At 37.2% G+C, this 14343-nt stretch overlaps 1 protein-coding gene across 1 annotated transcript in view; it reads right to left on the reverse strand.

Annotated features, from left to right (window-relative positions):
• Nucleotides 1-14343, reverse strand: part of FAM117B (family with sequence similarity 117 member B) — an 87304-nt gene that overhangs the window by 11872 nt on the left and 61089 nt on the right. Inside the window, exons 5-6 of the mRNA XM_060016278.1 lie at nt 2762-2905; nt 906-1131 (exon numbers count right to left, since the gene is read on the reverse strand). Of these exons, the coding sequence (XP_059872261.1) occupies nt 906-1131; nt 2762-2905 (370 nt within the window). The remainder of the gene's footprint in view (nt 1-905; nt 1132-2761; nt 2906-14343) is intronic.

Consider the following 14343-nt stretch of genomic DNA (forward strand, 5'->3'; position numbering starts at 1 on the left):
CTTATTATTGCTCTCAAGTTCATGTAATAATAACTATGATTAGGCTAAAAAAACACTGCCCTGATACAGAGAGATGAAAGACCCTATTTGTTTTAAAAGGTAAGAATATTATTAGTAACTAATATGCAAAGTGCTATGTCTCCAATTACTTTCTGAGTCGGGCAAGTGGTTTAATACTGTAAGTAGCCCACCACCACCACCTTTTACTCCAGGCTTGCCTGGAATACTCATCTTGCATTGATATAAGTCAGCTTAATTCTTGTTAGAAATATCACAGGGCTTCCCTGGTGGCGCACTGGTTGAGAGTCCACCTGCCGATGCAGGGGACACGGGTTCATGCCCCGGTCCGGGAATATCCTACATGCCGCGGAGTGGCTAGGCCCGTGAGCCATGGCCACTGAGCCTGCGCGTCCGAGCCTGTGCTCTGCAACGGGAGAGGCCACAACAGTGAGAGGCCCGCGTACCGCAGAAAAAAAAAAAAAAAAAAAAGAAGTATCACAAATACAGATCCTAAAACACACTACTGTAACTTGAAGGTTTCACATTCAATTAAAAAGTAGTAAGATTGTAAAAACATGACAACTAAGGTGATAGAGAACAAATGCTTATCAGGACAAATGTTTATCTCATTTATACCAAAAAGAATGTCTCTCACTAATAAGGAACTTGTATTAGTAAGTGCAAAAAAGGAAAAAAAAAAGGTACAAACAAAAGCCCATAAACCTACCCAACTAGACCATCACCTGAGCACCACAGTAAAACCTACTGTTTTGTACTCCAATTTTTTTAAATCTATGTTTTGAACACATCTCAAAGTAATTATCTTAGTAGCCCTAGGTGTGTGTGCTCTGCTAGAAAATGAACAGAATACAACAGGTGGTATTCAAACTCCTCCTGCACTGTACCTTTATCCCTGGGATCAACAAGCAGGTCATCAGCCGAACAAGGGCTCTCCTCGCTCCCCTCGTTGGAGATAGTGAGGAAGGACGTGGGGGACACAGACTGGGAGCGGCTGCTGCTGTTGCTCCCCCGCTCTGCCCCGCCGGGGGTCTGCGTGTCGATGCTGCGCGTGCTGCTGCTTCTCTGCACAAGGGGCGGAGGTGCACGATGGCCGTCTGGAATATCTTGTGGCTGTTATGAAATTTTAAAAACGTAAGTATTTTTGTCATTGATTTTGCATATAACCTATGCACATCCTCCTGTATACTTTAAATCATCTCTAGGTTTCTTATATACCCTAATACAATGCAAATGCTATGTAAATAGTTGCTGGTGTGTGGCAAATTCAAGTTTTGGATTTTGGAACTTTTTGGATTTTTTTATTTATTTTTTTTAATTTTTTGACCATGCCGCATGGCCCGTGGGATCTTACTTCCCCGACCAGGGATTGAACCTGCGCCCCCTGCAGTGGAAGCACGAAGTCTTAACCACTAGACCGCCAGGGAAGTCCCTGTCATTGATTTTGAAATGCACCTAACGTCACCCTTCCCCTGTTGTTCCAGAAGACTCAAAAGTCAGAAACCCTCTCATCAGGTCTCGCGAGAAAGAAGCCTCTGTGTTGCTCTGTGGGGACACCCCTGTCTCATCTGTCCCCCGCTGGACACTGAGCAGCAGACAGAGCCTCTGTATTCTCAGGGTCTGGCACATGAGTGGTCAGTGCTTGCTGAAGAAGGAACTGCACTGAATTACTTATCATGTGCTATTCTTTTTAAAATTATAAAAAAACAGGCCATTATAAAAGAGGAGAAATCTAGGTGTAACTCTAGGTTCCACGTTAGAAGAAAAGGTTATCCATTGTGTGAACTAGTCACAGTTGATGACAGGCCCTGCTACTTTCTACCCCTGCCCACTTCCTCCAAGAACAGGGTTTTCAAAGAAACCTTCCTAAGTGAGAGAAAGCTTAATCACAGCAGTGCTAATTATACAGGGAAATCAAGGAGAACACTCAGAGGGAAGCTTGTGTGACTCACTCAGCAGGGAAACCAGCTCCCTGTATACCTTTGGTACATTTACCTTTATTACATCAAAGAAAGTTTCCCCGTCATTCAGTGGAGGAGGGAAGGAGGAGAGGGTGTGGGCAGTTGCGTTTTCTCTAAGCTAAACCAACCTGTAATCTTAAGGGAGAGAATCTTAGGCGTCAATAAAACACTACTTTAAACTCCCCAATTTCTCTTTCACTGAAGAATGAAAGCTTAAATATACTGTGACATGGTTTTAAATATAAACAGGAAATTTTATCACTGTCTTATATATGAACCACTCTTATGTGTGTCATAGTTAATAGAATACACATCCTTATGTGTATTATAGGTAAGCAGAACTGTGCTTCGATGATACAGTCAACCAAACAGTAACTAACATAAGCAAGAGGTAGATTCATACTTTAGAAAGTATTCCATGTCATATCCCTCCCTCCCCAACAAACTCATAAGCTAAACTTCTGTTAAATAGAGTTATAGCCAATAAGAAGCATATCACCTGTCTAGGGGTTTTTAAATACAGAAAAACAAAAAATAGTTTCTGAAAAAAAAAAAAAAGTTTCTGTTCAAGGATCCAAATTTAAGTCACATCAGTTGCTTCTATGAGATGCAAAGAAATGAGAACTTTTCATTCACTTGCAAAGGTCAAAGTTTTTCAAAAGAGAAAATTTTCATTCTCAACAAGGAAGAAACCCATGTAAATACAGAAACCAAAACTGTGAATTTTCTTAATAATTAGAAAAGTTAATGTATGAATGATTTTAAGATACAAGAGTACTTACTATAAGTTGTTCTTCCTTTTCCCCAGTCTCTTTAATTATTATTTCAATCTCCTGATTCAATCCTTCCACACTATTCCGGAACCGGGAGCCTGTTGATTTGGTGATGGGAATTACTGGAATAAGTGCACTCTTTGGAACAGGAGCCTTAAGAAAAAGTGGTGGAGGCGGGAGAAGATACACTTAATACTACCTTTAAGTTCTCTAGATGGAAGCATACTTCCATTTGACATGGTTAACTCTAAAATAAATCAAAATAAAATGTATAGGCCTCACAAAAACTGTGAAAAACCAAACCTGCTCCTTGGTATACATGAAATATAATTTAAAGCCAAAACCCCAGACAATCAAGGGAGAATTTCAGAAGTTTATTCACATCTATGAGGGACTATAAAGTGTACAGAGATAAAGGAAAATACTAAAAGAATGTTAACCTCAGATATTCCTTTATAACAGAGTTCAGGTTTCAGAACATAACTTTAAAGTCCTCTAGTGCCATAATTATATATATTCCAGGAAATAAACAACAAACAGTAATTTATCAAAAAAAAAGAAAAAATATTTTGGTGGAAAAATAAAATCACTTCCAAAGTCCATACACAGTAGCAAGATTACAGAATAACTTCCCTGTGAAATTTATTTGTACTGTCATTGTAATGATATTAATATGTTTTGCTCCAAAGCCTATATAATTTTTTTTTTTAAATTTCCCACTGGCACAGTATTACTTTTGAAAAGAAATATCTGATTATATTACAGGATGTCACTTGGTTTCCTGACAAATACTCAAAATAAAATATGAAACGAGAATTGCGAGGTATCTGCCAAAGTTCATAGCAACAGTGTGCCAGAAGATCATCTTGTATTGTCCTGCTGTCTGGTAAAGAAATGTGATTAATTCATCCTTCATTTAGGGAGGTTTCTTTGGAAAACCTCCCTCTCAGAGAAAAGTGGAAGCAAGGAAACAAAGGTAGTAACAGGGCCTCTAATCAGTTACCACTAGTTTCATTCGATAACCTTGTTGTCTGACACAGAACTTAATGTTAAACCTGTATTTCTCCTTTTTTATTCCTGCACACCTTTGTAATTAAAAAAAAGAGAGAGAGAGAGAAAAGCACAACACAAAAATCCTGGGAAACCAAAGCAAGACATTTGTTAGAAAAAAAGTCAAAGGGAAATCAAAGGGAAAGCTTCAATCTGGAGTGCTGAGGCAGCACTTCTTCATTGCTTAGTTATGTTGGGCCCCGAGTCTCACCTTCCTCACGTGTAATATGAGAACACAGCACTCCACCTCAGAGAGTGGTTCTGAGAATGAAACGAGAGGACAGGGGTGCAGTGCCTGGCCCAGAACGGATGGATCCTCAGTGAACAACAGCTACAATTTTTATTTTGTGTTTTCCCTATTATGTATTTGTGTTTTCCCTATTTTATTCTTCTCTTTCCATAAATTTTTTCAAGTACCATTTATTTTCTTCTACATATGGAATCTTCTAACTTTCCCGCTTTTCAATCCTTCTTTTCCCCAGTCTTCTCCCCATACCCTCAAGCTTCTCATATTACTTATTTCCTTTTCACTTCCATCTCCCTTCTTTCTGTCCCATCTTCTAGTCTCAATATCCACTATCAAAGGAAGGAATATGACAAATCTTAAGTTTAGATATTCTATAGTGTTTTATAGAGAAAATTTATATAATTAAATTTTTTTCAAGTCCACATCTTTGAGTCATTCTCTACATGGTAGATCTTTGGGGCACTGATATACCATTTCCAAAATTGTTTGTTGAGGAAATCTTTGCCATGTCTTTGCCATGAAATCAAGGCCATATGTCTATTCTCTTGGTCTACTTCCTTTTCTCTGAAAACTTGTCCTGGTTAGACGCCTTCAGATTCCATGAGTGGTAACAACTCTCCACCCAACTTGGCAGGTGGCTAAAGCACAACAGCATCACAGATCAAGTACTGGTTGGAAAATAAAACCTGAACTCAATGACACTCTATACTTAACAAAATTTAAATTTCACATCAGCTCGCGTCAGCTAAACTATAAATTCCAAGTAACAAAGAGTGGCCTATAAGAACAATGAGATTTTTAAAAGGTGAATGAGAGAATTATTTTGCAAATTTACAAACAGAAAATCATGGGAGTAAAACTTGATTAAAACTATTCATATAGGTCTTCAAAGGTTTAGCTCTCATATTTCTTTTGATTCCCTCTTTCTTCAAATAAAAACATAAATACTGCCTATATGGGAAAAGAATCTGAAAAAAAAAGAGTGGATATATGTATACGTATAACTGATTCACTTGCTGTACACCTGAAACTAATACAATAGAATAAATCAACTATACTCCAATAAAAATAAAAAAAAAAACCCAAAGCACAAATACTATGTTCAGGGGAAAAAAAGCAACTAATTTCTCAGCATTTTCTGTTCTACCTATTGGAACAAAGTCTCATCTATCCCAAATATTTCACAAAAGTGGAGTTAAAGAACACTCTTCCTTTATCTCTGAAAGTTTATCTGACCAAAAGCCAATATATACAAATGCAACACACACACATTTATATTTCACACACACAAAAAGACTATTCTTCCAAAATGTCTAGAGTAAAAAGCTATACTTGGGTAGAGGAATCTCAGGTGATATATTTTTCTTTTAGATTATTTTTCTACAACCAACCTGAGAGGAGAAACTATGTCTTACTCATCTCCTTATTGCCACTGCCTAACAGAATCTAGAACAGACATGATGCTTATTCGACAAGGCTGGTGTTACGAATTGAATATCTGTATCCCCCTAAAATTCACATATTGAAGCCCTGACGCCCAATGTGGCTATATTTGGAGATGGGGGCTGTAAGGAAGTAATTAAGATTAAATGAGGTCGTAAGAATGGGGCCCTGATTCAACAGAATTGGTGTCCTTGTAAGAAAAGACACGGGAGAGCTCACTCACTTGTGCTCTTCTTCCTCTCCCCCTCCACACACATGCACCAAGGAAAGGCCATCTGAACACATGAGAGGGCAGCCAACTGCAGCCCAAGGGGACATCTCACACCAGACACTAACCCTGCTGACACCTTGATCTTGGACTTCCAGTCTCCAGAGCCATGAGTAAATTAATTTCTGTTGTTTAAGCCACTCGAGCTTATGGTATTTCACTATGGTAGCCCATGCTGACTGATACACTCACCCTTAGTTTTATTCTTCATTTTTAGTTTTCAACACTCTAAAGAGACTACTTAAACATAATCCTGAGATACAGTAGTTTGAGAGAACTTGAATATGGCCATAAAAACTTTACTCTGAGACACTATTTTTAAATGGCATTGTTTTCTTTATTGCAAAAGCAATAAGTATTCACTGAAGAAAAATAAATGGGATTGTTACTAATTTGATAAATATCCTTCTATCTAGCCCTTTTCTTCTGTGCATAGACACTTTTAACCAGAAATAGATTGTAACTTGTGCTTTGTAACTTATTTTTTTACTTCCTATTTCCCTAATTTTACTTCCCAATTCCCTAATTCCTATTTCTTTCTATGCTTTAAAACTCTTATTTACCAAATCATTTTTATAGCTGCATAGTATTTCATTGTATAAGTGTATGAAGAAGTCAGTGTCCTGTTATTGGCCAAATAGTTTCCAATTTTTCACTATTCAGAAAAAATACTGGCAATTCCCTGGTGGTCCAGTGGTTAGGACTCTGCACTTTCACTGCCGACGGCTTGGGTTCAATCCCAGGTCACAAGCCACACGGCCCAGCCAAAAATAAAAAAAGAAAACAAAAAAAAAATGCTGCCATAAACATCCTCTTAGGTGAGTATTTGCACACATATGTAAATACTTCCTTAAGATACAATCCTGGAAGGACTAATGGCTCAAAATGCAAGAAAGATTTTCAGGATTTTGATTCATATTGCCAAACTGAACAGCAAAATATTTTTACTCCTTAGAATATCTGCACCTCCATGTTCATTACCACATTTATAATATTTACAATAACTATGACATGGAAACAACCTATGTGTCTGTTGATGAATGAATGGATAAAGAAAATGTGGAACACACATAAACGATGAAATATTATTCAGCCATGAAAGAAATCCTGCCATTTGCGACAACATGGATGGACCTTGAGAGCATTATGCTAAGTGAAATAAGTCAGACAGACAAATACTGTATACTGTATGTTCTCACTTATATGAGGAATCTAAAAAAAAAACACAAACTCAAAAAATAAATTAAAAAATTTTTTAAATAAAAATAAAAGTAAACCAAACTCATAGAAACAGAAGTAGATTGGTGGTTGCCAGGGGCAGATGGGTGGAGGAAATGGGTAAAGACAGTTAAGAATACAAACTTCCAATTACAAGATGAATATGTTCTGGGGATCTAATGTACAGCATGGTAGCTATAGCTAACAACACATTATTATATACTTGGAAGTTGCTAAGAGAGTAGATCTTAAAAGTTCTCACCAGAAAAGAAAAAACAGGTAACTACATGAGGTGATGGGTGTCTTAACTAATCTTACTGTGGTAATAATTTCACAATATATACATACACCAAGTCATCACACTGTATATCTTAAATACACAATGTTATTGTGTCAATTATATTTCTATAAAGCTGGGGAAAAAGGAAAAGAATGATACACGATTTCTTCAAAATTGCTTTTTAAAAAAACTTTTGCCCTATGAACAACACTGTCAAAAGAATGAAATACTAATTCAGACTGGGAAAAAATATTTGTAACTCACATAGTCAACAAAGGACTTGTATTCAGAATATATAAAGATATCTCAAAACTCAGTAATAAGAAAACGAACAGCCTGATTTAAAAATGGGCAAAATATTTGAACGTACACTTTACCAAACATGATATACAGATGGCAAATAACCATATGAAAAGATGTTCACTAGGGTAATGCAAATTAATATCAAGATGTAATGTCACTACACACCTATTTGAATAGCTAAAATAAAAAATACTGACAATACCAAGCGCTGATGAGAAAGCAGAGCAAAGGAGATACTCAAACACTGCTGTTGGGAATGCACAATGGTACAATCATTCTGGAAAAGTTTTACAGTTTCTATTAAGTTCAAGATACAATTACTATATGAACAAGCAATCCCATTCCTGAGCATTTTCCCTAGAAAAATGAAAATTAATGTTTATGCAAAATTCTGCAAGGAAATGATTATAGCAATTTTCTTCATAATCTCCAAAAACTCCTCAGCAATAAAAGAGAATAAACTATTGATATACACAACTTGGATAAATCACAAAGGCACTACTGCTGAGTCAAAGAAGACAGTCTCGGGCTTCCCCGGTGGCGCAGTGGTTGGGAGTCCGCCTGCCGATGCAGGGGACGTGGGTTCGTGCCCCGGTCTGGGAAGATCCCACATGCCGCGGAGCGGCTGGGCCCGTGAACCGTGGCCGCTGAGCCTGCGCGTCCGGAGCCTGTGCTCTGCAACGGGAGAGGCCACAGCAGTAAGAGGCCCACGTACCAGAAAAAAAAAAATAGAAAACAGTCTCAAAAGATTACATACTGTACGAGTCCATTCACAGGACATTCTCAAAAAGATTTAACACTAGAGTGATGGAGAACAAATCAGTGATTACAAAGGTTAAGGAGTGGTGTGTGTGTATAAAGGGATAGCATGAGGAAATTTGGGGTGAGTGGTGGTGATGGAATTATTCTCACACAATATCCTGTGTCACAGTATCCTGACTGTGGTGGATGGTTACATGAATCTATACATGTATTAAAATTCATGTAGCTGTATGACAACCCCCCAAAAAAAGTCAATTTTACTATATGATAATTGACAAACAAAAAGAAAAGTTACTAGCTAACAGAATCATTCTGAATCATGTTCTTTCTGTCTAATATTGTCTCCTTAGGTCTTTGCCTAGAGAGAGCTATATGCTGAAATGGATGAAAGGTGGGAAGAATATCTTTTAAAAAGCAGTTCACAAATGACTTAGGGACCCCTCAAAAGTTAGGTATGTCCCTTTTAGGTGAGGTCAACTGAGTATTGACCAGCCCTGTCAGCTGCCTTTCACACACCCTATTCTTCAATCCTTCCATCTTAGTGCTACAAAGCCAGTAACTTCCCTTGCTTCCCGAAAGCCTCATCAGCAATCCAGCACTGGTTCACCCTGTGACAGAACTGTGATAAGGACAGGACAGGAAGAGGAAGGCAAACAGCAAAGGCCACTACTCCGTTCCATTCTTGTAATAACTTGTATTCTCCACCCTCTGCCTTACTCTCATTCCAAGGTCTTCACTTTCCTACTTTTAACTTCAGTGAAATAATGCCTAAGAGAGTCACTGAAACTGGTTATTTCTCATCGGTCTTTTATATCACTAAGACCTATCACTAACACCTTGAAGGAAAAAAAAAACTTTTAAAAACCTATTCTCACCCTCGTTTCCTTAGCAACAAAAGTAAAATCCCAAAGTATAATCTAACAAAAGGCTTAAAAAAAAAAACCCTCTCCAATTAGATATGTACTTTCTGCAGGGATAAGAGTGGGAGAGTAAAGCTAAGAATATGTTTTGGTTCATGATGGGTCAAGGAAGGAAAGAAACCTTTCTTAAGGTAGTGGCAATAGAAAATAGTGAGGTGACAGGAAACTGATTTGGACTAAAGCACCTAGGGGTTAAAAGAAACCCACAGCTCACTAATCTGCAGTGGAGGGCACATTAGAACATTTCTGTCAGGCAGTCATCCTTCCTGTGCCTGGACTCTTCCTGTGTCAGGAAACAATGAGGAGACAGGGAACTGGTACAGACTAAGAAAGATCTCAGGAGTTATTAGTATATATACTAGAAATAGAACTTTTACTTTATTTTTTATACTGAGCGAAAGGTACTAAATTCTAAACTTAATTTCCTCTCCTAAATGTCACAAAACAACATAAATAATGGCTTGCTCTGGATGCCATTTTCAGGCTGCACTTGGTTTACAACTGTTAAAGTTATAGAAATGAGGAAGGAGAAGACTAGAAGGGGAAGAGGACCTGTCAAGGTTTCCGCAAAATGTTGACCATCCTGGATTTCAGAATCATAAAGATCTGTTAGTAAGCTTGCTGAGAACAGAAAGCTTAAGTTTCCTGGGTGTCATGTTGAGAAATGCACATAAGAGGAACCCACCAGTATAGTAACTAACTGTACATCTTGTTACTGCCTTTCCAGGCAGCTACAGAAGTCATAACCTACTCAATTGGTAAGAAGTTTTTCTCAAATGTAATCTAAATAGCAGCAAGTATTTATCAACAGTTTAATCTATTTAAGGCAAGAGAAAGGAAGGAAGGAAAAGAAAGAAAGAAAGAAAATGGCCACTTCCCTAAGGTCAACACACCATTTTAGATAAATGAAGCAAAGGTTCAACTGTAATTCATTTAACTAGCAAATAGCTATATGATTAGAAGAAAAAAAATCTACCCAAGCTGCCAGGGAAAGATTTTCTTCATTAAGCATACTGTTATTGTTCCAGAAATAAAAGATAATAATAGGCCTTTGATTTTACTCCTTACATAAACTATATTCTAAAATATCTAAAAATAACAAAAATGACTATACTTTAACTTTTATGCTTCATTTCAAGGGCTCTTAAGGAATTTTATGTGTGTGTATATGATTTATTTTTCCCATATCCACACAGCTTTCGGTAACAAAATCTACATTTCTAAATATAAATCAGTGTATGCAAATATAAGTGGGCTATCATATTAACTGAGAGGTCATCCTTAGATAGCTCTGAAAGGTTAAAAATCTTTCAATGTACTAAGGCAAAATCTACCTCTCCTAAGATCTATCCTCTGGAAACAACAAGGATCTCCTATTTTCTCAATTTTTGATTCTTTCTCCTCAAATCAGAATGTTTTCCACTCAATTAAGATTTCAATTAGGTGAATCACTGTTTTAACGTTTTTTTTCTATTTACATTCTCCATATATCTATATACATTACAGCTTAAAGATCAAATTCTGCATGAAAGCTGAGAAGTAACCAACAAAGAAAGAACCCCAAGAGAAGGGTTGGCTAATCCTGAATCTTCATTCGAGGTCAATCTACATTATAAGTTAAGTATCTGTTTCAAAGTGTGGGGATAAGACTGTGGTATGACACAGAGAGTCAGGAAAGATGGGAAGAACACCTACTGAAGCAGTAGCTGAGCAGGAAAAAGAAATATACAGTTAAATTTTCAAAGGAAGAAAAATGTGCCTTGATAGGCAAGTAGGATGGAAAAAGGTCTGTTCAGCAATTCAACAGAGATCTATGAGAGAAACATCAGCCAGAAACCCTAATATAACAACAGGGAGGTCAAAACTGATGTTTAGAATGGTTTTAAAAAAATTAGAAAGCACTGGAAAAAAAGCTTTCCAGTCTTAAGGGCTTTTGTAGAGGGCCTCCATGTGGCCTTGATTCCTCCTGTCCTGTCAGCATTACTTTATTTCTGTCCTCCAGCAATCACTGTCCTTTCATCTGATATCCCCCTCTTAGCTCTTCTAAGCTACAAACTATACGCTATAATAAAGGTCACAGCTGAAGCACCTACTCTTGATTACTAAGTAGCAAAATCTTAAAACTTTCAAGAACAGCAATCATGTCCTGGACTGGCATACAAAGATTATACTGCAGAGCAGCAATTTTCTCTTGAAAGTGCAACGCCCCTCTCACTTCTCAGATGAAAATAGGTTTTTATCCCTTTCTACCTCACTATCCCTTTGCTCTCAAACCCTCCTAAGCTACTACAAAACTACAGCGTCCCAGTCCAGATAAAGAAATAAAAAAATCCTATGGGAGGGCTTTCTTGCTTGAGGCTATAACAACCAGAAACACCTGCATGATTTTTAAATTCTCACTCCTAAATTAGTTTAAGCAACTGTGAAGATGCTGCATCTCCCACTCCTCTGTTACTAATATCTGACTCTAATCATCAATCAAACAATCCTGAAATGTATTAGTTACATCTTCTAATGAGAATATTTCTTGAAATACTCCTTAAAAATATGATACCGTAAGTATCCGAGGGCTCTGTCAATTCTGGAAACCACTGACATGTGAAAAGATTCTCTCTCCTAAAAAACTTGGCAGCATTTATTCTTCATAACAAATAGTTCCCCACCCCCCAAATTTCCAGGGAAAGAACCACTCAAAAAGGTATGTGAGAATTCTTTTCTAACTGCAAAAATCCATTGTAAGCCCAAGAAAAAGATCTTTTGTTAACCAGTGGTTATAGACTATGAGCTATCAGCAGAGCAATACTGTCCTTGATCATTAAGGGATACTAAAGGAATTTCCCAATAATCTTCTCCAAACAAAAAAACCCCTCCAAACCAAAAATCTGTAATAACTTGGAAAGGCTCTGAAGAGAAAAGTTAAAGAGCCCCCCCAAATATTCAAACTTCTTAACCAAATAATGGAAAATGTACCCCTAGGAAAGTATAAATATATAAAAAGTTTTAAGCACACAGGAACTGGACCCAACTAAATAGCCAAAATTAGGGAAATGCTCTACAGAATCTGAAACATTAAAAATGTTCCTGAAGCATCTGTAATAACAAACATTTTTCCACATTAAGTAAAATTTTTTAAATATATAAAGTCTAACATATGGTAGGATCTCAACAAGGAATGAGAAAGGAAAAAGAAGAAAAAATGTAAGGAATAGCTGTCTTTAAAGAGTGAGACTCTGGATGATATTTTTCCTATTTGATTTAAAAAAAATAACACCTTGATTGAGACAATCTTTTTATTTGACTTTTTTAGTTTCTAAAATTTTTGTAATAAGCATGTAAATATTTTTATGATAATAAAAGCTTTAGAAAATAACTTCCAATATGAAATTGGCAGAGAAGCCTAGTGAAAAATCCAACTGGAAGCGACCTAAGATCTACTGAGCAGTTATTATGGGTCAAGAATTGCATTAACTGTTTTATAACATTCTATCGCATTTAAACCTCAGTATAACACAATAACAAGTAATACTATAACGCAGAGAGAACCCGAGGAACTTCATACAGCCAACAAGAAGCAGGACCCAGATTTAAACTAAACAGTCTGATCTCAGGGCACCTGTGCTCATCCTCTAGCTACATGATCTCCCAGGTTACTTTTGGGTTCTGTGTTAGCATCTAATCTATTATTTCCAGACAATTATATTTGTACTTTATCTACTTATTTTTTATGTTGGTTGGTAGATTTTTTTTTGCAGCAGCTTATTGAAAAATAATTCACAATACCATACAACTTACTCGTTTAAAGTGTACAACTTTTGCTTCTGAATGGTTATTGAACAGAGTTGTACAACCATTACCACAATTGATCTTAGAATCACACCAAAAATAAGTCCCTCACCCATTACCAGTCACTCTCTATTTCCCCCCAACTTTCCCAGCTCTAGGCAACCACCAATCTACAACCTGTCTCTATGGGTTTGCTTATTCTGGACATTTCATGTAAGTGAAATCATATAATATGTGTTCTTTTGTGCCTGGCTTCTTTCACTTAGCATAATGCTTTCAAAGTTCACCCATATGGTAGCATGTACCAGTACTCCATTTCTTTTTATGACTGAATAATATTCCATTGTATGGATATACTGCATTTTATTTATTTTTTTTTATTTATTTTTTTTTGCGGCACGCGGGCCTCTCACTGTTGTGGCCTCTCCCGTTGCGGAGCACAGGCTCCAGACGCGCAGGCTCAGCGGCCATGGCTTACGGGCCCAGCCGCTCCGCCGCATGTGGGATCTTCCCGGACTGGGGCACGAACCCGTGTCCCCTGCAACGGCAGGCGGACTCTCAACCACTGCGCCACCAGGGAAGCCCTACTGCATTTTATTTATCCATTGATTGGTTGATGGACATTTGGGTTGTTTCCAAATTTTGGCTACTGTGAGCCACACTGCTATGAACATTTGTGTCCAAGTTTTTATGTAAACGTATGTTTTCAATTCTCTTGGGTACATACCTTGGAGAGCAAGTGCTGGGCTATAAAGGAACTCTATGTTTATTTAGCCTTTTGAGGAACTGCCAGGATGTTTTCCAAAATGGCTGCACCGTTTTACATTCCTATCAGCAATAAGGGTTCCAATTTCTCCAAATCCTTACTAACACTTGTTATCTGTCTTTTTAGTTTTAGCTATCCTAGTGGGTATGAAATAGTATCTCACTGGAATGTGTATGCATTTCCTTATTGACAAATAATGCTAAGTATCTTTTTCACATACTTACTGGCTATCTGTATATCTTCCTTGGAGAACTCTCTGTTTAGATCCTTTGCCCATTTTCAAATTGGGTTGTTTGTCTTTTCATTATTGAGTTGCAAGAGTTCTTTATATATTTTAGATACAAGTGCTTTATCAGATATATGATTTATATATATTTTTGCCTATTTTGTGGAATGTCTTTTCACTTTTTTGATGGTGTCCTTTGAAACACAAAAGTTTTCAATTTTGATAAAGTGCAATTTATGTACTTTTTCTATTATTGCTCGTGCTTTTGGTGTCATATCTAACAAACCATTGCCTAATCCTATGTCACATTTATGCCTATGTTTTC

The sequence above is a fragment of the Delphinus delphis genome, chromosome 7 (genome assembly GCF_949987515.2).
Source record: "Delphinus delphis chromosome 7, mDelDel1.2, whole genome shotgun sequence".
Taxonomy (NCBI): domain Eukaryota; kingdom Metazoa; phylum Chordata; class Mammalia; order Artiodactyla; family Delphinidae; genus Delphinus; species Delphinus delphis.